The sequence below is a fragment of the Oncorhynchus masou genome, chromosome 23 (genome assembly GCF_036934945.1).
Source record: "Oncorhynchus masou masou isolate Uvic2021 chromosome 23, UVic_Omas_1.1, whole genome shotgun sequence".
Lineage (NCBI taxonomy): Eukaryota > Metazoa > Chordata > Actinopteri > Salmoniformes > Salmonidae > Oncorhynchus > Oncorhynchus masou.
In genome coordinates this window covers 7,193,212-7,217,211 of record NC_088234.1, presented here as the reverse complement: position 1 = coordinate 7,217,211, position 24,000 = coordinate 7,193,212, and the positions used below count along the sequence as shown (strand labels likewise).

Sequence of the window (24,000 nt, the reverse complement as noted above, 5' to 3'; positions counted from 1 at the left end):
CTTGGGGCTACAGATGACAAACAGTCTGTTCCCTTCCATTTCTGCCTGTGCTGGTAGACAGTTGATCCGTAAGACACATTTTGACAGAAGTACAGATAGTAACAAACATTCTAGTACCAGAATCGTTTTTCATGTTCTAAGTTTTGAAAAAGCTGTACGCTATATGATAAACACACTCTGTATGAACTCCCAGTCATGTATTGGGTATGTATTGGGACCAGGCCCCAGGACTACCTGACATGATGACTCCTTGCTGTCCCCAGTCCACCTGGCCGTGCTGCTGCTCCAGTTTCAACTGTTATTATTGGACCATGCTGGTCATTTATGAACATTTGAACATCTTGCTTACATTGCTTGCTGTTTGGGGTTTCAGGCTGGGTTTCTGTACAGCACTTTGAGATATCAGCTGATGTACGAAGGGCTATATAAATACATTTGATTTGATTTAAACACCGGTGTTTCACCATCACTGTGTCTTACTCGGGGTGATGTCATGACTGCTCGAACCAGGTTCTTTAGACACAACAGTGAAATTTTAGTGCAACCAATGACAATGAGGGGTGTGTCATAATTATTACGTTGATTTAGAATGAATTGAGTGATACTATTAAGACAATAGTTTACGTCATTTTGAATATATTAGGCTACTGTTAGCATTCGCATTAGTTTTCAGCATATTGAATATAGAAGACTATTGTCAGCATTAGCTTTAGTTTACCTATTAAATATATTAGGCTATTGTTAGCATTAGTTTACAGCATATTGAATATAGTAGGCTATTGTTAGCATTAGTTTACGTATTCAATATATTCGGCTATTGTTAGCATTAGTTTGCAGCATATTGAATATAGTAGTCTATTGTTAGCATTAGTTTACAGCATATTGAATATAGTATGTTATGGTTAGCATTTGCATTAGTTTACATCCTATTCAACATAGTAGGCTATTGTTAGCATTAGCATTTGTTTACATATTGAATATAGTAGGCTATTGTTAGCATTAGTTTACATCATGTTGAATGTAGTAGGCTATTGTTAGCATTTGTTTACAGCATATTGAATAAGTAGGCTATGGTTAGCATTAGTTTACAGCATATTGAATATAATAGGCGATGGTTAGCATTCGCATTAGTTTACAGCATATTGAATATAGTAGGCTATGGTTAGCATTCGCATTAGTTTACAGCATATTGAATATAGTAGGCTATGGTTAGCATTAGCATTTGTTTACAGCATATTGAATATAGTAGGCTATGGTTAGCATTTGTTTACAGCATATTGAATATAGTAGGCTATGGTTAGCATTTACATTTGTTCACAGCATATAGAATATAGTAGGCTATGGTTAGCATTCACATTTGTTTACAGCATATTGAATATAGTAGGCTATGGTTAGCATTTACATTTGTTTACAGCATATTGAATATAGTAGGCTATGGTTAGCATTAGCATTTGTTTACAGCATATAGAATATAGTAGGCTGTAGTTAGCATTCACATTAGGTTACAGCATATTGAATATAGTAGGCTATGGTTAGCATTCATATTAGTTTACAGCATATTGAATATAGTAGGCTATGGTTAGCATTCACATTTGTTTACAGCATATTGAATATAGTAGGCTATGGTTAGCATTAGCATTAGTATACATCCTATTGAATATAGTAGGCTATGGTTAGCATTCACATTTGTTTACAGCATATTGAATATAGTAGGCTATGGTTAGCATTAGCATTTGTTCACAGCATATAGAATATAGTAGGCTATGGTTAGCATTCACATTTGTTTACAGCATATTGAATATAGTAGGCTATGGTTAGCATTTACATTTGTTTACAGCATATTGAATATAGTAGGCTATGGTTAGCATTAGCATTTGTTTACAGCATATAGAATATAGTAGGCTATGGTTAGCATTCACATTAGGTTACAGCATATTGAATATAGTAGGCTATGGTTAGCATTCATATTAGTTTACAGCATATTGAATATAGTAGGCTATGGTTAGCATTCACATTTGTTTACAGCATATTGAATATAGTAGGCTATGGTTAGCATTAGCATTAATATACATCCTATTGAATATAGTAGGCTATGGTTAGCATTAGCATTTGTTTACAGCATATAGAATATAGTAGGCTATGGTTAGCATTCACATTAGGTTACAGCATATTGAATATAGTAGGCTATGGTTAGCATTAGCATTAGTATACATCCTATTGAATATAGTAGGCTATGGTTAGCATTCGTATTAGTTTACAGCATATTGAATATAGTAGGCTATGGTTAGCATTAGCATTAGTATACATCCTATTGAATATAGTAGGCTATGGTTAGCATTAGTTTACATATTGAATATAGTTGGTTGTTATGATTAGGATTAGCATAAGATTAACATCAACTATTGTTTTCTTTCTTTTTTTATACATTGTGTGGATTCTTTGTTTTCATAGTTTACAATATTCACTGTTAGTCAGCACCTCTACACTAAATCATTTTCTCTGGGTGTGTGCCAGTTTATGCTTTTTATTAGACTAATATTGAAAGGTACAAATTTTTTATTTTACCGTACAGCCCTCTACGTAGTGTACAGATAGGGCTAGTGAAGCTAGTCTGGGTAACCATTAAGATTAATGGTTACCCATTATGGTTTTGGGGGGGGTAGAAGCCTGCTCGGAACCTGTTGGTTACGAGCCGGAAAGAGAGATGGCAGAGGTTGGCAGAAAACCTCATCCCATGCCAAGCTGAGAAGTTGGCCTAGGGTAAGGCAGGAAGAGCACATAAAGTTTGAGACCGAGGGAGAACAAAAGGTAAGGGCTAGGGAAAGAGAATGCGGAGGGAGGGAGAGGATAGAAGGGCAGGGTGGCACCTCTTCTGTGATCCCCTTACAGTCCTAGGGAGGCCTTTTTTGACAACCTTTCACACAAAGGCATGACCCGAGTCACTACCTTCTGCCCCTGTTTCACCCTGTTCTTAACCACCTGTCGCCCTGTTCTTAACCCCCTGTTCTAAACCCCCTGTTCTTAACCACCTGTCGCCCTGTTCTTAACCCCCTGTTCTAAACCCCCTGTTCTTAACCCCCTGTTCTAAACCCCCTGTCGCCTTGTTCTAAACCCCCTGTTCTAAACCCCCTGTTCTTAACCCCCTGTTCTAAACCCCCTGTCGCCTTGTTCTAAACCCCCTGTTCTAAACCCCCTGTTCTTAACCCCCTGTGTCGCCCTGTTCTCAACGCCCTGTTCTCAACGCCCTGTGTCGCCCTGTTCTTAACCCCCTGTTATTTCCCATACTCCCCACCAACCTCTGCCCTAGCCTTGACTGACCATTGACCCTTTCCCTGGGGTTGTTATATGACTCAACCCCCCCCCCCCCCTCCCAAAAAAAAGCATTCCACTGTGTTTTTCTTATTGTGTGTTTTCCCCTCCTGTCCCAAGGCGGTGCTGTTCTAGGCTGGCGGTGTTCCTAGGTCAGTACATGAAAGCCTGGTATTGTCTTCCAACTTCTAACAGCTGAGGAACGGTATTCTACAGAGCTATAGGCAGGATGGGGTCTGTCTGTCTATGCGATTGTCCAGAAACATCAGCTGTCTTTAACAAAAGTGGCCCCAATGCCACCAGTGTAGTGACCCAGCCAACCCTTAGTGACCCAGCCAACCCTTAGTGACCCAGCCAACCCTTAGTGACCCAGCCAACCCTTAGTGACCCAGCCAACCGCTAGAGAGTCAAATGGTCAAGTTGTATTGTACCTGCTGTATTTTTCCTCAAATCAAAATCAAACTTCATTTTGTCACATGCGTTGAATTAGTGTAGACTTTACCGTGAAATTCTTTACTCACCGAGTCAGTGTGGAGGCTATATACAGGGTATTACGATACAGAGTCAGTGTGGAGGCTATATACAGGGTATTATGGTACAGAGTCAATGTGGAGGCTATATACAGGGTATTACGGTACAGAGTCAATGTGAAGGCTATATACAGGGTATTACGGTAGAGAGTCAATGTGGAGACTATATACAGGGTATTACGGTACAGAGTCAACGTGGAGACTATATACAGGGTATTACGGTACAGAGTCAATGTGGAGGCTATATACAGTGGGTACTGGTACAGAGTCAATGTGGAGACTATATACAGAGTATTACGGTACAGAGTCAATGTGGAGGCTATATACAGGGGGTACTGGTACAGAGTCAATGTGGAGGCTATATACAGGGTATTACGGTACAGAGTCAATGTGGAGGCTATATACAGGGTATTACGGTACAGAGTCAATGTGAAGGCTATATACAGGGGGTACTGGTACAGAGTCAATGTGGAGACTATATACAGAGTATTACGGTACAGAGTCAATGTGGAGGCTATATACAGGGGGTACTGGTACAGAGTCAATGTGGAGGCTATATACAGGGTATTACGGTACAGAGTCAATGTGGAGGCTATATACAGGGTATTACGGTACAGAGTCAATGTGAAGGCTATATACAGGGGGTACAGGTACAGAGTCAATGTGAAGGCTATATACAGGGGGTACTGGTACAGAGTCAATGTGGAGGCTATATACAGGGTATTACGGTACAGAGTCAATGTGGAGGCTATATACAGGTTATTACGGTACAGTGTCAATGTGAAGGCTATATACAGGGGGTACTGGTACAGAGTCAATGTGGAGGCTATATACAGGGTATTACGGTACAGAGTCAATGTGGAGGCTATATACAGGGTATTACGGTACAGAGTCAATGTGAAGGCTATATACAGGGTATTATGGTACAGAGTCAACGTGGAGACTATATACAGGGTATTACGGTACAGAGTCAATGTGAAGGCTATATACAGGGTATTACGGTACAGAGTCAATGTGGAGGCTATATACAGGGTATTACGGTACAGAGTCAATGTGGAGACTATATACAGGGTATTACGGTACAGAGTCAATGTGAAGGCTATATACATGGTATTATGGTACAGAGTCAACGTGGAGACTATATACAGGGTATTACGGTACAGAGTCAATGTGAAGGCTATATACAGGGTATTATGGTACAGAGTCAACGTGGAGACTATATACAGGGTATTATGGTACAGAGTCAACGTGGAGACTATATACAGGGGGTACAGAGTCAATGTGGAGGCTATATACAGGGTATTATGGTACAGAGTCAACGTGGAGACTATATACAGGGGGTACAGAGTCAATGTGAAGGCTATATACAGGGTATTACGGTACAGAGTCAATGTGAAGGCTATATACAGGGTATTACGGTACAGAGTCAATGTGAAGGCTATATAGATGGTCTAGGATGATTGTCCTTCTCTGGTTGCACATGTGGCATGCTGGGAAAAATGTGGTTAAACTGATTTAAGTTGCCCGCATTAAAGTCCCCGGCCACTAGGAGCGCCGCTTCTGGGTGAGCATTTTCTTCTTTGCTTAAGGCCTTATAGAGTTGGTTGAGAGCGGTCTTAGTGACAGCTTCGCTTTGTGGTCGTAAATAGACGGCTAACTATATTACAGATGGGGAACTCTCTTGGTAGATAGTGTGGTCTACAGCTTGTCATAAGGTACTCTACCACAGGCGAGCAATACCTCAAGACTTCTTTAATGTTAGATGTTGACTTGCTGTATTTTTCCTACTACCTCCCCTCCCCTGACTGACAGACATATGTCTAGTCTCCTTTTCTCTCCTTCCACTCCTCCTCGCTGTCTGCATCCCTCGTTCCAACCCTGTTTCTCATCCTTCCCATATCTCTCTAGGACATTCCCTCCCTCAATCCCTTCCTCTATCATCCTTCCATCCAAAGCTCACCAGAGTAGGTATACATTTTGTTCTCTGAAGTTTTCTCATGTTCTTGGCTCTAAAATGCTCCTTGGTGTCCCAAATTGCACCCTATTGTTTACATAACATGAAAACAGCGTAACAAATTAATCGGCCAGAGTTTTTGGGTTTAGACATATATATCTTAAAAAGGAGCTAACTGACGCCATGTCAGGAATGCCATGCCACATTTGCCCCTCGTTTTGAAGATGTAACTCGGAGAGACCGTTGTTTTCTGTAGCTATCATACTTTAATTCCACTGATTTCAAAATGTGACCCCCCCCCCAGAAAGTGGAGAGTGACACTTATGCAGCTCCACTACAAAATACAGTTAATAAACCACTGCTACACCTGGTTATCAGCAGAGTCCCAGCACCTTACCACTGTTACACCTGGCTATCAGCAGAGTCCCAACACCTTACCACTGCTACACCTGGCTATCAGCAGAGTCCCAACACCTTACCACTGCTACACCTGGCTATCAGCAGAGTCCCAACACCTTACCACTGTTACACCTGGTTATCAGCAGAGTCCCAACACCTTACCACTGTTACACCTGGCTATCAGCAGAGTCCCAACACCTTACCACTGTTACACCTGGCTATCAGCAGAGTCCCAACACCTTACCACTGTTACACCTGGCTATCAGCAGAGTCCCAACACCTTACCACTGTTACACCTGGTTATCAGCAGAGTCCCAACACCTTACCACTGCTACACCTGGCTATCAGCAGAGTCCCAGCACCTTACCACTGCTACACCTGGCTATCAGCAGAGTCCCAACACCTTACCACTGCTACACCTGGTTATCAGCAGAGTCCCAACACCTTACCACTGTTACACCTGGTTATCAGCAGAGTCCCAACACCTTACCACTGCTACACCTGGTTATCAGCAGAGTCCCAACACCTTACCACTGCTACACCTGGCTATCAGCAGAGTCCCAACACCTTACCACTGCTACACCTGGTTATCAGCAGAGTCCCAACACCTTACCACTGTTACACCTGGCTATCAGCAGAGCCCCAACACCTTACCACTGTTACACCTGGTTATCAGCAGAGCCCCAACACCTTACCACTGTTACACCTGGTTATCAGCAGAACCTTTTCTGGCAGGGAAACAGCCTCATTTACTGCCTTTTTAGAAATAATAGCTGATATGGTGACTGGCTTAAACAAATGTGGTTTCTATTGACAATTGAGATGTACAAACTCTGGCATAAGGGAATGACAAGCGGATAAGAGACAATCCATCATTTAGATTAAGACATTAATGAGCGAGCTTGGACGGACGCAGTCAATGTAACTATTTGTTCAGCACTTTTGAAATGTACAGCAACAGAATTCAGAACATGGGCTGTTCTTACAGTATTCTCCCTCTACACCACGTCAGAACCGTAAGATAAATATAGGGGACATATAAGGAGACAGTTAAAGTTCTTACAATATTAGATTACATTTGTCTAAAACTGGTTATAGGCTACATGTGCACCACCAAGTCAGAACAGTAGGTGAAATTAAGAGGTGAAAATAGACCAAATTATTAGGGAGAGACTGGGAGGGAGGGAGGGAGGGAGAGACTGGGAGGGAGAGACTGGGAGGGAGGGAGGGAGGGAGAGACTGGGAGGGAGGGAGGGAGGGAGAGACTGGGAGGGAGGGAGGGAGGGAGAGACTGGGAGGGAGAGACTGGGAGGGAGAGACTGGGAGGGAGAGACTGGGAGGGAGGGAGACACAGGGAGGGAGGGAGACACAGGGAGGGAGGGAGACACAGGGAGGGAGGGAGACACAGGGAGGGAGGGAGAGACACAGGGAGGGAGGGAGAGACACAGGGAGGGAGGGAGAGACACAGGGAGGGAGGGAGAGACACAGGGAGGGAGGGAGAGACACAGGGAGGGAGGGAGAGACACAGGGAGGGAGGGAGAGACACAGGGAGGGAGGGAGAGACACAGGGAGGGAGGGAGAGACACAGGGAGGGAGGGAGAGACACAGGGAGGGAGAGACACAGGGAGGGAGAGACACAGGGAGGGAGAGACACAGGGAGGGAGAGACACAGGGAGGGAGAGACACAGGGAGGGAGAGACACAGGGAGGGAGAGACACAGGGAGGGAGAGACACAGGGAGGGAGAGACGGAGGTGAAGAGAGAGAGAGAGATGATTGATGTGTTTTTTTTTAAGACTGTGAGCAGAGTGTGGAAGGCCAACAAGCGCGTTGTTGTCTGTTCTCTCAAGGTCACGTCAAGGTTTTGGTGGAACAAAACGTTACACTCAGAACTATTTCTCATCATTCGTCGTTAATCTACGTTTGGTAGATTAGATGTTATTGATTGTTGAGTGCCTTCAGAATGGATTCACGCTCTGTAAGGTCCCTCATTCCAACAGCGAATTTAAAACACAGATTCAACCACACAAACCAGGGAGGTTTTCCAATACCTATTAATATTAGTAATAAAAGGCAGACATTGAACATCCCTTTGAGCACGGTGAAGTTATTAACTACACTTTGGATGGTGTATCAATACACCCAGTCGCTACAAAGATACAGGCGTCCTTCCTAACTAGGTTCAATACAAGGTTAATTGTCTGTGATTTTATAGAGAACTGAGGATAGATCAACATTGTAGTTACTCCACAATACTAACAGAATATTTTGTTATACAGAATGTTTTGTTGTTTGCAATAAGACAGAAAGTCAAACTGCAAAAAATAAATGTGGTTCTATATCCTGAATCCAATACAACCGAGTGTTACTCGTCATATTTATTTATTTTTTACCCCTTCTTCTCCCCAATTTCGTGGTATCCAATTGTTTTTAGTAGCTACTATCTTGTCTCATTGCTACAACTCCCGAGACGAAGGTTGAAAGTCATGCGTCCTCCGAAACACAACCCAACCAAGCCGCACTGCTTCTTAACACAGAGCGCATCCAACCCGGAAGCCAGCTGCACCAATGTGTCGGAGGAAACACCGTGCACCTGGAAACCTTGGTTAGCGCGCACTGCGCCCGGCCCGCCACAGGAGTCGCTAGTGCGCGATGAGACAAGGACATCCCTACCGGCCAAACCCTCCCTAACCCGGACGACGCTAGGCCAATTGTGCGTCGCCCCCACGGACTTCCCGGTCGCGGCCGGTTACGACAGAGCCTGGGCGTGAACCCAGAGTCCCTGGTGGCACAGCTGGCGCTGCAGTACAGCGCCCTTAACAACTGCGCCACCCGGGAGGCACTCGTCATACTTTCAAGTGTGGTGGTAGCTGCATCATGTTATGGGTATGCTTGTCATCGGCAAGGACTAGGGAGGACTATTCGAGCTAAGCAACAGAATAAAGCACAGGCTAAATCCTAGAGGAAAACCTGGTTGTCTGCTTTCCACCGGACACTGGGAGACATTCACATTTCAGCCGGACAAATAACCTAAAACACAACACCAAATATACACGAGTTGCTTACCAAGATGACACGGAATGTTCCTGAGTAGGGTAGTTACCATAACCCCACCGCCACCATGGGGCACTCTGTTTACAATGTTGACATCATCAAACCGCGACGCCATACACGCTGTGTACCATCTGTCTGGTACAGTTGAAACCTGGGATTCATCCGTGAAGAGCACACTTCTCCAGCGAGTCAGCGGCCATCGAAGGTGAGCATTTTCCCTCTGAAGTTGGTTACGACGCCAAACTGCAGTCAGGTCAAGACCCTGGTGAGGAAGACGAGCAGATGAGCTTCCCTGAGACGGTTTCTGAACAGTTTGTGCAGAAATTATTTTGGTTGTGCAAAACCCACAGTTGATCCCGCAGGTGAAGAAGCCGGGGGTTAGGTCCTGGACTGGCGTGGTTACATGTGGTCTGCGGTTGTGAGAAATGGACGTTAAATTATCTGCCAACAGCTCTGGTGGACATTGCTGCAGTCAACATGCCTCACTATCTGTGGCATTGTTGTGACAAAACTGCACATTTTAGAGTGGCCTTTTATTGACCCCCCCCAGCACAAGGTGCACCTGTGTAATGATCATGCTGTTTAATCAGCTTCTTGATATGCCACACCTGTCAGGTGGATGAATTATCTTGGCAAAGGAGAAATGCTCACTCTAACAGGGATGTAAACACATTTGTGCACAACATCTGAAGAGGACTAAGCTTTTTGGTGCGTATGGAACATTTTCTGGGATCTTTTATTTCAGCTCATAAAAACACATTACATGTTGAGTTTATACTTTGGTTATGTGTGTGTAAATAATGTTTTTCTCCCTCTCTCCCAGGTACAAGGGGCCCAGGATTTGGTCGACTTCTCTCCAGTGTACCGATGCCTCCACATCTATACAGTTCTGGTGAGTTCTACCTATCCTCCTCTCTTTATCCGTTACTTTGAGAGATTCTCAATCGGTTCTGCTAATTCCTCCGTCCTCTCCTCGCCTGCATTTTGAAGAAAAAAAAGGGGTGAAGGGTAATCGAGGAGAGGCATTTCAAAGTAGCGTATCGTTGTTAAATATGTCATTGCGTTTCTCGGCGAAAACTAAATCCGATTCAAAGGGGGGTGTGGCAGAACTCTTCCACAAAAGACTCAGGTGGAAAACACACGACCGTCCTCGATGAAACGTGGCTTTCGAGGAGGTGAGGGGCCTCTTCTGTTCTCCTAACAACTAATGGACATATCCTTGACCCCTGTTCAGGTCATGGAGGAGAGAGGACGGAGGAGTTGAGGAGAGGGGCCTCTTCTGTTCTCCTAATAACTAATGGACATATCCTTGACCCCTGTTCAGGTCATGGAGGAGAGAGGAGGGAGAGGGGAGGGGCCTCTTCTGTTCTCCTAACAACTAATGGACATATCCTTGACCCCTGTTCAGGTCATGGAGGAGAGAGGACGGAGGAGTTGAGGAGAGGGGCCTCTTCTGTTCTCCTAATAACTAATGGACATATCCTTGACCCCTGTTCAGGTCATGGAGGAGAGAGGAGGGAGGAGTTGAGGAGAGGGGCCTCTTCTGTTCTCCTAATAACTAATGGACATATCCTTGACCCCTGTTCAGGTCATGGAGGAGAGAGGAGGGAGAGGGGAGGGGCCTCTTCTGTTCTCCTAATAACTAATGGACATATCCTTGACCCCTGTTCAGGTCATGGAGGATGGAGAGGGGAGGGGCCTCTTCTGTTCTCCTACTAACTAATGGACATATCCTTGACCCCTGTTCAGGTCATGGAGGAGAGAGGAGGGAGAGGAGAGGGGCCTCTTCTGTTCTCCTAATAACTAATGGACATATCCTTGACCCCTGTTCAGGTCATGGAGGAGGGAGGAGTTGAGGAGAGGGGCCTCTTCTGTTCTCCTAATAACTAATGGACATATCCTTGACCCCTGTTCAGGTCATGGAGGAGAGAGGAGGGAGGAGGAGAGGACGGTCTTTTGCACAAATGAGAATCTCCTCCATTCATCTCTCAATTTTTATATATATATCTGATGAACCAAACATTTTCTTATTTTAAATATTCATATCATGTCCACAGTGATTTTCTGCATGTTTTTCCCCAAATGGACTGAATGAATTGTTTAATTGACCACACCCCCTCCACAGGATTGGCCCCGCCAGTAACACTTTAGTTGTTTAATTGACCACACCCCCTCCACAGGATTGTCCCCGCCAGTAACACTTTAGTTGTTTAATTGACCACACCCCCTCCACAGGATTGGCCCAGCCAGTAACACCTTAGTAGTTTAATTGACCACACCCCCTCCACAGGATTGGCCCAGCCAGTAACACACCATTATTAGTGGCAGCAGAGGGTTTTGGTTGAAGCCTGGTGGTTACACCCTAAGGGAGGTTGCTGTTTGTTACCGCAGGCCTTAAAGGAGAAACCGTAGTTTACAATGCCTTATAGAAGGGCTTCCTGTCTGTTGATCTGGTCTGAACCATGGACTGTAATAATAAACGACACATATCGTCTTGTCGTCTACTGTACTACAGAGACATGCTACTGTTTACTATAGGGACTGAGAGAGGGGGAATGGGGAGGGGGGGAATGGGGAGGGGGGGAATGGAGAGAGGGGGGAATGGAGAGAGGGGGGGGAATGGAGAGAGGGGGGGGATGGAGAGAGGGAAATGGAGAGAGGGGGGGATGGAGAGAGGGGGGGAAATGGATGGGGGAGGGAGGAATGGATGGGGGAGGGGGATGGAGGAATGAATGGGAGATGGAGGGAGGGCAGGAGGAATCGGGGAGGGAGGGAGTAATGGATGAATGGGGGAGGTGGGGAATGGAGGGAATGGACAGAGGAATGAAGGGAAGGGGGGAGGGGGCATGAATGGAGGGATGGGAAGGGAAGGGAGGGAATGGATGGGGGAGGAATGGATGGGGGGAGGAATGGATGGGGGGAGGAATGGATGGGGGGAGGAATGGATGGGGGGAGGAATGGATGGGGGGAGGAATGGGGGAATTAATGAGGGAGGGAGGGAATGGAGATGGAGGAATGGAGAGGGGGGAGGGGGAATGAATGGAGGGATGGGAAGGGAGGGAGTGGGAGGAATGGACTGGGCCACGACTAGGTCAGGGACGAAGCAGGTTTCTGGGTTGACTGGGTCAGGACTAGGTCAGGGACAAAGCAGGTTTCTGGGTTGACTGGGTCAGGACTAGGTCAGGGACGAAGCAGGTTTCTGGGTTGACTGGGTCAGGACTAGGTCAGGGACAAAGCAGGTTTCTGGGTGGACTGGGTCAGGACTAGGTCAGGCATGAAGCAGTGGTCTGGATTTGTGTGTGTTTGTCGGGGTTGTGACCGGGACAGGGCGGTCAGCGGAGAGGAGGCATGGGGTCTGGCAAGGTGTCTGTTTGGAGGCCGTGTTTGTGTGTGTAGACAGGGTGTCTGGGTTAAGAGAGCTCTGGGGACAGAATCATCCAGGGAACGGAAGAGCATGAACTTTGTGAGGAAGGACAGAGAGCTAGGGAGGAGGGGGGGGGGGACGATACAGAGGTTATAGCAAGGCTAAGTTGAGAGACAGACTGGGGCAAGGAAGGAAAGGGGGAGAGAGAGAGAGACTGAGGGAGGAAGATAGGGAGGTCACAGCAAGGACGAGAGAGACTGAGGGAGGAAGATAGGGACAGGGGGCTAGGGGGAGAGAGTGCTCACACAGAGGGGTTAAAGTGAGGGCGAGAGTGAGGTGGAGGACAGGGAAGAGGGATGGTTGACCGATGGAGGAAGTTTGGTAGCTAGATAGTGAACATATTGGACAGGGAGAGAAAAGAGTGAAAGACCGGGAAAGTGTGTAAGGAATGAGAGAGGAAGATGTGGAAGAGGAGATGGAGAGAGGAGAGTAGATGGAGAGGAGAGGAGGTGGAGAGAGGAGATGGAGAGGAGATGGAGAGAGGAGAGGAGAGGAGATGGAGAGAGGAGAGGAGAGGAGATGGAGATAGGAGAGGAGATGGAGATGGAGATGGGCAGAGGTCTGGAAAAAGGGTTTGGAAAAAGTGGAGGGGTTGGAAAAGTGGAGGGGTTGGAAAAGTGGAGGGGTTGCCCTGGGGTTGGAGAAGTGGACGGGTTGCCCTGGGGTTGGAGAAGTGGAGGGGTTGCCCTGGTGTTGGAGAAGTGGAGGGGTTGGAAAAGTGGAGGGGTTGCCCTGGTGTTGGAGAAGTGGAGGGGCTGCCCTGGGGTTGGAGAAGTGGAGGGGTTGCCCTGGTGTTGGAGAAGTGGAGGGGTTGCCCTGGTGTTGGAGAAGTGGAGGGGTTGCCCTGGTGTTGGAGAAGTGGAGGGGTTGCCCTGGTGTTGGAGAAGTGGAGGGGTTGCCCTGGTGTTGGAGAAGTGGAGGGGTTGCCCTGGGGTTGGAGAAGTGGAGGGGTTGCCCTGGTGTTGGAGAAGTGGAGGGGCTGCCCTGGGGTTGGAGAAGTGGAGGGGTTGCCCTGGTGTTGGAGAAGTGGAGGGGTTGCCCTGGGGTTGGAGAAGTGGAGGGGTTGGAAAAGTGGAGGGGTTGGAAAAGTGGAGGGGTTGGAAAAGTGGAGGGGTTGCCCTGGGGTTGGAAAAGTGGAGGGTTGCCCTGGTGTTGGAGAAGTGGAGGGGTTGGAGATGTGGAGGGGTTGCCATGGGGTTGGAGAAGTGGAGTGGTTCCCCTGGTGTTGGAGAAGTGGAGTGGTTGCCCTGGTGTTGGAAAAGTGGAGGGGTTGGAGAAGTGGAGGGGTTGCCCTGGGGTTGGAGAAGTGGAGGGGTTGGAAAAGTGGAGGGGTTGGAAAAGTGGAGGGGTTGGAAAAGTGGAGGGGTTGGAAAAGTGGAGGGGTTGGAAAAGTGGAGGGGTTGGAAAAGTGGAGGGGTTGGAAAAGTGGAGGGTTGCCCTGGGGTTGGAAAAGTGGAGGGGTTGCCCTGGTGTTGGAGAAGTGGAGGGGTTGCCCTGGGGTTGGAGAAGTGGAGGGGTTGCCCTGGTGTTGAAGAAGTGGAGTGGTTGCCCTGGTGTTGGAGAAGTGGAGGGGTTGGAGAAGTGGAGGGGTTGCCCTGGGGTTGGAGAAGTGGAGGGGTTGGAGAAGTGGAGGGGTTGCCCTGGGGTTGGAGAAGTGGAGGGGTTGGAAAAGTGGAGGGGTTGGAAAAGTGGAGGGGTTGGAAAAGTGGAGGGGTTGCCCTGGGGTTGGAAAAGTGGAGGGTTGCCCTGGTGTTGGAGAAGTGGAGGGGTTGCCCTGGTGTTGGAGAAGTGGAGTGGTTGCCCTGGTGTTGGAAAAGTGGAGGGGTTGGAGAAGTGGAGGGGTTGCCCTGGGGTTGGAGAAGTGGAGGGGTTGGAAAAGTGGAGGGTTGGAAAAGTGGAGGGGTTGGAAAAGTGGAGGGGTTGCCCTGGGGTTGGAAAAGTGGAGGGGTTGGAAAAGTGGAGGGTTGCCCTGGGGTTGGAAAAGTGGAGGGTTGCCCTGGGGTTGGAAAAGTGGAGGGGTTGCCCTGGGGTTGGAGAAGTGGAGGGGTTGCCCTGGTGTTGGAGAAGTGGAGTGGTTGCCCTGGTGTTGGAGAAGTGGAGTGGTTGCCCTGGTGTTGGAGAAGTGGAGGGGTTGGAGAAGTGGAGGGGTTGCCCTGGTGTTGGAGAAGTGGAGGGGTTGCCCTGGTGTTGGAGAAGTGGAGGGGTTGGAGATGTGGAGGGGTTGCCATGGGGTTGGAGATGTGGAGGGGTTTTTATTTATTTTACCTTTTATTTAACCAGGCAAGTCAGTTAAGAACAAATTCTTATTTTCAATGACGGCCTGGGAACAGTGGGTTAACTGCCTGTTCAGTGCAGAACGACAGATTTGTACCTTGTTAGCTCGGGGGTTTGAACTTGCAACCTTCCGGTTACCAGTCCACCACTCTAACCACTAGGCTACCCTAGTGGAGGGGTTGCCCTGGGGTTGGAGAAGTGGAGGGGTTGGAGAAGTGGAGGGGTTGGAGAAGTGGAGGGGTTGGAGAAGTGGAGGGGTTGCCCTGGGGTTGGAGAAGTGGAGGGGTTGCCCTGGGGGTGGAGGGGTTGGAGAAGTGGAGGGGTTGGAGAAGTGGAGGGGTTGCCCTGGGGTTGGAGAAGTGGAGGTGTTGCCCTGGGGTTGGAGGGGTTGCCCTGGGGTTGGAGGGGTTGCCCTGGGGTTGGAGGGGTTGCCCTGGGGTTGGAGGGGTTGCCCTGGGGTTGGAGAAGTGGAGGGGTTGCCCTGGGGTTGGAGAAGTGCATGAGAGAGTGGAGGAGAAGGAGACGGGGAGGGATGGAGGAGAGAGAGTGAATGGAAGGAAAGGGGGGTTGTGTTGAAAGGTGTGACCTCCTCAACCTCAGCTCCACTTTCTCCCCCTCCCGTTCCCTCGTTTGTTTTGGTTCCTGCCAGCATTCATGTTTGTTTAGTTCTTTACCATTCTTCTTCTCCTTCTCTCCTGTTTTTGTCCTTCATATACACGAGAGAGACACACACACACACACACACACACACACACACACACACACACACACACACACACACACACACACACACACACACACACACACACACACACACACACAGAGAGAGAGAAAATTGGGTTGGTCATGACCTCTTGGAGAACTTTTGTCAGGCACACAATGAACTGAACTCTACACAGAGAGACACAATGAACTGAACTCTACACACAGACACACAATGAACTGAACTCTACACACAGACACACAATGAACTGAACTCTACACACAGAGACACACAATGAACTGAACTCTACTCAGAGACACACAATGAACTGAACTCTACACAGAGAGACACACAATGAACTGAACTCTACACAGAGAGACACACAATGAACTGAACTCTACACAGACACACAATGAACTGAACTCTACACAGAGACACACACAATGAACTGAACTCTACACACAGAGACACACAATGAACTGAACTCTGCACACAGACACACAGAAACACACACACTTTATTGTTGATATGATATAAATATTTATTGATTAGTAAATATTTTTTCCAATAGAGTACTACCCCTAAACCAGACGAGTACTACCCCTAAACCAGACGAGTACTACCCCTAAACCAGACGAGTACTACCCCTAAACCAGACGAATACTACCCCTAAACCAGACGAGTACTACCCCTAAACCAGACTAGTTCTACCCCTAAACCAGACTAGTTCTACCCCTAAACCAGACGAGTACTACCCCTAAACCAGACTAGTACTACCCCTAAACCAGACGAGTACTACCCCTAAACCAGACGAATACTACCCCTAAACCAGACGACGAGTACTGCCCCTAAACCAGACGACGAGTACTACCCCTAAACCAGACGAGTACTACCCCTAAACCAGACGACGAGTACTACCCCTAAACCAGACGAATACTACCCCTAAACCAGACGAGTACTACCCCTAAACCAGACTAGTACTACCCCTAAACCAGACGAGTACTACCCCTAAACCAGACGAATACTACCCCTAAACCAGACTAGTACTACCCCTAAACCAGACGACGAGTACTACCCCTAAACCAGACTAGTACTACCCCTAAACCAGACGACGAGTACTGCCCCTAAACCAGACGACGAGTACTACCCCTAAACCAGACTAGTACTACCCCTAAACCAGACGACGAGTACTACCCCTAAACCAGACGAGTACTACCCCTAAACCAGACGACGAGTACTACCCCTAAACCAGACGACGAGTACTACCCCTAAACCAGACGACGAGTACTACCACTAAACCAGACGAGTACTACCCCTAAACCAGACTAGTACTACCCCTAAACCAGACTAGTACTACCCCTAAACCAGACGAGTACTACCCCTAAACCAGACGACGAGTACTACCCCTAAACCAGACGACGAGTACTACCCCTAAACCAGACGACGAGTACTACCCCTAAACCAGACGAGTACTACCCCTAAACCAGACGAGTACTACCCCTAAACCAGACGAGTACTACCCCTAAACCAGACTAGTACTACCCCTAAACCAGACGAGTACTACCCCTAAACCAGACGAGTACTACCCCTAAACCAGACGACGAGTACTACCCCTAAACCAGACTAGTACTACCCCTAAACCAGACTAGTACTACCCCTAAACCAGACGAGTACTACCCCTAAACCAGACGACGAGTACTACCCCTAAACCAGACGACGAGTACTGCCCCTAAACCAGACGACGAGTACTGCCCCTAAACCAGACGACGAGTACTGCCCCTAAACCAGACGACGAGTACTACCCCTAAACCAGACGAGTACTACCCCTAAACCAGACGAGTACTACCCCTAAACCAGACGAGTACTACCCCTAAACCAGACGAGTACTACCCCTAAACCAGACTAGTTCTACCCCTAAACCAGACTAGTACTACCCCTAAACCAGACGAATACTACCCCTAAACCAGACTAGTACTACCCCTAAACCAGACGACGAGTACTACCCCTAAACCAGATGAGTACTACCCCTAAACCAGATGAGTACTACCCCTAAACCAGACGACGAGTACTACCACTAAACCAGACGACGAGTACTACCCCTAAACCAGACGACGAGTACTACCCCTAAACCAGACGACGAGTACTACCCCTAAACCAGACGAGTACTACCCCTAAACCAGACAGCGAGCACTGCCCCTAAACCAGACTAGTACTGCCCCTAAACCAGACGAGTACTGCCCCTAAACCAGACGACGAGCACTGCCCCTAAACCAGACGACGAGCACTACCCCTAAACCAGACGACGAGCACTACCCCTAAACCAGACGAGTACTACCCCTAAACCAGACGAGTACTACCCCTAAACCAGACGAGTACTACCCCTAAACCAGACGACGAGTACTACCCCTAAACCAGACGACGAGTACTGCCCCTAAACCAGACGACGAGTACTGCCCCTAAACCAGACGACGAGTACTGCCCCTAAACCAGACGACGAGTACTACCCCTAAACCAGACGAGTACTACCCCTAAACCAGACGAGTACTACCCCTAAACCAGACGAGTACTACCCCTAAACCAGACGAGTACTACCCCTAAACCAGACTAGTTCTACCCCTAAACCAGACTAGTACTACCCCTAAACCAGACGAATACTACCCCTAAACCAGACTAGTACTACCCCTAAACCAGACGACGAGTACTACCCCTAAACCAGATGAGTACTACCCCTAAACCAGATGAGTACTACCCCTAAACCAGACGACGAGTACTACCACTAAACCAGACGACGAGTACTACCCCTAAACCAGACGACGAGTACTACCCCTAAACCAGACGACGAGTACTACCCCTAAACCAGACGAGTACTACCCCTAAACCAGACGGCGAGCACTGCCCCTAAACCAGACTAGTACTGCCCCTAAACCAGACGAGTACTGCCCCTAAACCAGACGACGAGCACTGCCCCTAAACCAGACGACGAGCACTACCCCTAAACCAGACGACGAGCACTACCCCTAAACCAGACGAGTACTACCCCTAAACCAGACGAGTACTACCCCTAAACCAGACGAGTACTACCCCTAAACCAGACGACGAGTACTACCCCTAAACCAGACGAGTACTACCCCTAAACCAGACGAGTACTACCACTAAACCAGACTAGTACTGCCCCTAAACCAGACGAGCACTGCCCCTAAACCAGACGACGAGCACTACCCCTAAACCAGACGACGAGCACTACCCCTAAACCAGACGAGTACTACCCCTAAACCAGACGAGTACTACCCCTAAACCAGACGAGTACTGCCCCTAAACCAGACGACGAGTACTACCCCTAAACCAGACTAGTACTACCCCGAAACCAGACGAGTACTACCCCTAAACCAGACGAGCACTACCACTAAACCAGACGAGTACTACCCCTAAACCAGACTAGTACTACCCCTAAACCAGACGAGTACTACCCCTAAACCAGACGACGAGCACTACCCCTAAACCAGACGACGAGTACTACCCCTAAACCAGACGAGTACTGCCCCTAAACCAGACGACGAGTACTACCCCTAAACCAGACGAGTACTGCCCCTAAACCAGACGACGAGTACTACCCCTAAACCAGACTAGTACTACCCCTAAACCAGACGAGTACTACCCCTAAACCAGACGACGAGTACTGCCACTAAACCAGACGACGAGTACTACCCCTAAACCAGACGAGTACTGCCCCTAAACCAGACGACGAGTACTACCCCTAAACCAGACTAGTACTACCCCTAAACCAGACGAGTACTGCCCCTAAACCAGACGACGAGTACTACCCCTAAACCAGACGAGTACTGCCCCTAAACCAGACGACGAGTACTACCCCTAAACCAGACGAGTACTGCCCCTAAACCAGACGACGAGTACTACCCCTAAACCAGACTAGTACTACCCCTAAACCAGACGAGTACTACCCCTAAACCAGACGACGAGTACTGCCACTAAACCAGACGACGAGTACTACCCCTAAACCAGACGAGTACTACCCCTAAACCAGACGAGTACTACCCCTAAACCAGACTAGTACTACCCCTAGACCAGACGACGAGTACTACCCCTAAACCAGACGACGAGTACTGCCCCTAAACCAGACGACGAGTACTACCCCTAAACCAGACGAGTACTACCCCTAAACCAGACGAGTACTACCCCTAAACCAGACGAGTACTACCCCTAAACCAGACGACGAGCACTACCCCTAAACCAGACGACGAGCACTACCCCTAAACCAGACGACGAGTACTGCCCCTAAACCAGACGACGAGTACTACCCCTAAACCAGACTAGTACTACCCCTAAACCAGACGAGTACTGCCCCTAAACCAGACGACGAGTACTGCCCCTAAACCAGACTAGTACTACCCCTAAACCAGATGACGAGTACTGCCCCTAAACCAGACGACGAGTACTACCCCTAAACCAGACTAGTACTACCCCTAAACCAGACGAGTACTACCCCTAAACCAGACGAGTACTACCCCTAAACCAGACGAGTACTACCCCTAAACCAGACTAGTACTACCCCTAAACCACACGAGTACTACCCCTAAACCAGACGAGTACTACCCCTAAACCAGATGACGAGTACTGCCACTAAACCAGACGACGAGTACTACCCCTAAACCAGATGACGAGTACTGCCACTAAACCAGACGACGAGTACTACCCCTAAACCAGACGAGTACTACCCCTAAACCAGACGAGTACTACCCCTAAACCAGACTAGTACTACCCCTAAACCAGACGAGTACTACCCCTAAACCAGACGACGAGTACTACCCCTAAACCAGACGAGTACTACCCCTAAACCAGACTAGTACTACCCCTAAACCAGACGAGTACTACCCCTAAACCAGACGACGAGTACTACCCCTAAACCAGACTAGTACTACCCCTAAACCAGACGAGTACTGCCCCTAAACCAGACTAGTACTACCCCTAAACCAGACGACGAGTACTGCCCCTAAACCAGACGACGAGTACTACCCCTAAACCAGACTAGTACTACCCCTAAACCAGACGAGTACTGCCCCTAAACCAGACGACGAGTACTACCCCTAAACCAGACGAGTACTACCCCTAAACCAGACTAGTACTACCCCTAAACCAGATGACGAGTACTGCCACTAAACCAGACGACGAGTACTACCCCTAAACCAGACGAGTACTACCCCTAAACCAGACGAGTACTACCCCTAAACCAGACGAGTACTACCCCTAAACCAGACGAGTACTACCCCTAAACCAGACGACGAGTACTACCCCTAAACCAGACGACGAGTACTACCCCTAAACCAGACGAGTACTACCCCTAAACCAGACTAGTACTACCCCTAAACCAGACTAGTACTACCCCTAAACCAGACGAGTACTACCCCTAAACCAGACGACGAGTACTACCCCTAAACCAGACTAGTACTACCCCTAAACCAGACGAGTACTGCCCCTAAACCAGACGACGAGTACTACCCCTAAACCAGACGAGTACTACCCCTAAACCAGACGAGTACTACCCCTAAACCAGACTAGTACTACCCCTAAACCATACGAGTACTGCCACTAGAATATTTGGGTTTCTTATTCTGAACATAAGACAGCTCATTATGTGATTGATACCTGGAGGTTGGACAATTGTGTGTGTGTGTGTGTGTGTTCGTTCGTGCCTGTATTAAACGGTCGGTGAAGTGGAGTGAAGGGTTCTTCGTGTGTTTCTCGTTTGCTCTGGTCTGAGGGAAAACTCCATGTAGGGCCAACGTTTGTTTACATGATCATAATTTCTATCAGATTTGTGTGTGTGTGCGCGTGTGTGTGTTGGTGTTTTGTGTGTGTGTACAGTAGAACAAAGGCATATTGTTCAGGTCCAGTCTTCACCATCATGGTAAGATGGTGGTATTTAAACATGGGGCGAGAGACGGAGGGAGAGAGAGAAGAGAAAACAAAATGAATGTCTTGATTGGAAATGGGATTCTTCTTCCTGGGTTTATGTCTTTGTGTCCGTGTGTGTGGTTTGTGTCTTTGTGTGTGTTTCCCTGCTGGCAACACTGTCCTAAATGAGAGCCCCCCCCCTCCCCACTAAGATGTCTGTCTGGCAGTAGAGAACATTCCAGAATCTAGAGACACCATTCTGTTCTGTTCATGACTGGAGATATCTGCCTTAGACCCTGTAGTCATCAGTAACGTGGCACTGCGTGTGTGTGTGTGTGTGTGCGGTTGGACGATTTGGAGAAGCGTGCGTGTATTATTAAACAATAGTTTAAGCAGAGTGAAGGTTTCTTGGTGGTAGTGTGAGGAAATACAGCCCACACGATAGCTGTTCCCTCCCCCGAGGGTCTTGTTGACCTCTGCCTACACCCCACACTTCTCTCCAGAGTGTTGGTGTTGTGTGTCTGACTACATGGAGGTTGTCCAGTCAGCTTTACGGCCTGTATTGAAGTTTAGGCCTCTTTGTAGAACTACTCTGGAGACCTCCCTGCCCTCTACCCCTCGAGCAGCCTCTCACCCACTCACCTTTTCAACTCTCCCGTTCTACCCTCTCTCGTTCTACCCTCTCTCGTTCTACCCTCTCTCGTTCTACCCTCTCTCGTTCTACCCTCTCTCGTTCTACCCTCTCTCGTTCTACCCTCTCTCGTTCTACCCTCTCTCGTTCTACCCTCTCTCGTTCTACCCTCTCCCGTTCTCCCTCCACTACCCCGTCTCTCTCTCTCTGATGGACTGCTGTGGTATGTCTCTTCAATAGACATTGTTCTCATTGAGAGAACTGCCAAGGTGCTTAAAAGCATTCGTCCAAGGTCCTAATAATAGGAAATATTAACAGTTTGTCTTCAATCAAATCTTGTTTCGAATTTATTTTATTGGAAACATTTTTCATTATAACAGCGCACCAGATGTGAGTGAGCATGGTTCTGGCCTGGTTCTGGCCTGGTTCTGGCCTGGTTCTGGCATGGTTCTGGCATGGTTCTGGCATCTTTCTGGCATGGTTCTGGCATCTTTCTGGCATGGTTCTGGCATGGTTCTGGCCTGGTTCTGGCATGGTTCTGGCCTTTAGTTTCAGCTTCCCTGACTGTGGAGGGTTATCAGCCCAGCTTTGGTATCTTATCTCTGGGCTGGGGCAGTACTGTGGGTCCTGGTCTGGGTCTCAGCTAGAGGCGATAAGGACAGAGACCGGGGCTACTGTTGGAGGAGGATGGAGAGGGGGCCTGGGGTTTATCACTAAAACAGTGTGTGTGTGTGTGTGTGTGAGACACTGGTTCAGTCATACTGAAGAACCGGAGCAGAATCTGTTGTGAGTGACTGATATGCTACAGATATGCTCGACTTTGAAGAGAGATTGATGACGCCAGTGGAAACAGAAGACCTTAGTGACTGTCCAATCACTGACTCCCTAGAATGAGAGTGCCTTTTGTACCCAATATCAAACTTTTGTTTTTCTATCAAAATCCTCTCGTCTGTTTTCGTATTGACTTTTAACCTCTTTCAAATGTTTTATTTTTTATTTGTTTTAATCCAAACCTGTTTTGAATCAGTTCTACAAATAAAACGAGTAACTGATAAATGTCAATACGTATGGTGTTCCAAGGGTTGTCATGGCTACCGTCTCCTCTCTGTTGCCATCGCACACGGCCGGTCTCTAAGGATGTTGTCCATGTTGTTGTTTTTTACCCAGGGTTCCCGGGAGGAGTTTGAGAACTACTACAGAAATCAGAGAAGGAAACAGGCTCGCCTCGTACTGCAACCCCACTCTAACATGGTAGATATCACCCCCCATACTGCAACCCCACTCTAACATGGTAGATATCACCCCCCATACTGCAACCCCACTCTAACATGGTAGATATCACCCCTCACCTCGTACTGCAACCCCACTCTAACATGGTAGATATCACCCCTCACCTCGTACTGCAACCCCACTCTAACATGGTAGATATCACCCCCCATACTGCAACCCCACTCTAACATGGTAGATATCACCCCCATACTGCAACCCCACTCTAACATGGTAGATATCACCCCTCACCTCGTACTGCAACCCCACTCTAACATGGTAGATATCACCCCTCACCTCGTACTGCAACCCCACTCTAACATGGTAGATATCACCCGTCACCTCGTACTGCAACCGCACTCTAACATGGTAGATATCACCTCTCACCACACCTCGTACTGCAACCCCACTCTATCATGGTAGATATCACTCCTCGCCTCACCTCGTACTGCAACCCCACTCTAACATGGTAGATATCACCCCTCACCTCGTACTGCAACCCCACTCTAACATGGTAGATATCACCCCTCGCCTCACCTTGTACTGCA

At 48.2% G+C, this 24,000-nt stretch overlaps 1 protein-coding gene across 1 annotated transcript in view; it reads left to right on the top strand.

The window, feature by feature from the left end:
- The window catches only part of exoc6b (exocyst complex component 6B), a 180,225-nt gene that overhangs the window by 49,861 nt on the left and 106,364 nt on the right, over window positions 1–24,000 (top strand). The window contains exons 8-9 of the mRNA XM_064931017.1: window positions 10,068–10,136; window positions 23,354–23,437. Of these exons, the coding sequence (XP_064787089.1) occupies window positions 10,068–10,136; window positions 23,354–23,437 (153 nt within the window). The remainder of the gene's footprint in view (window positions 1–10,067; window positions 10,137–23,353; window positions 23,438–24,000) is intronic.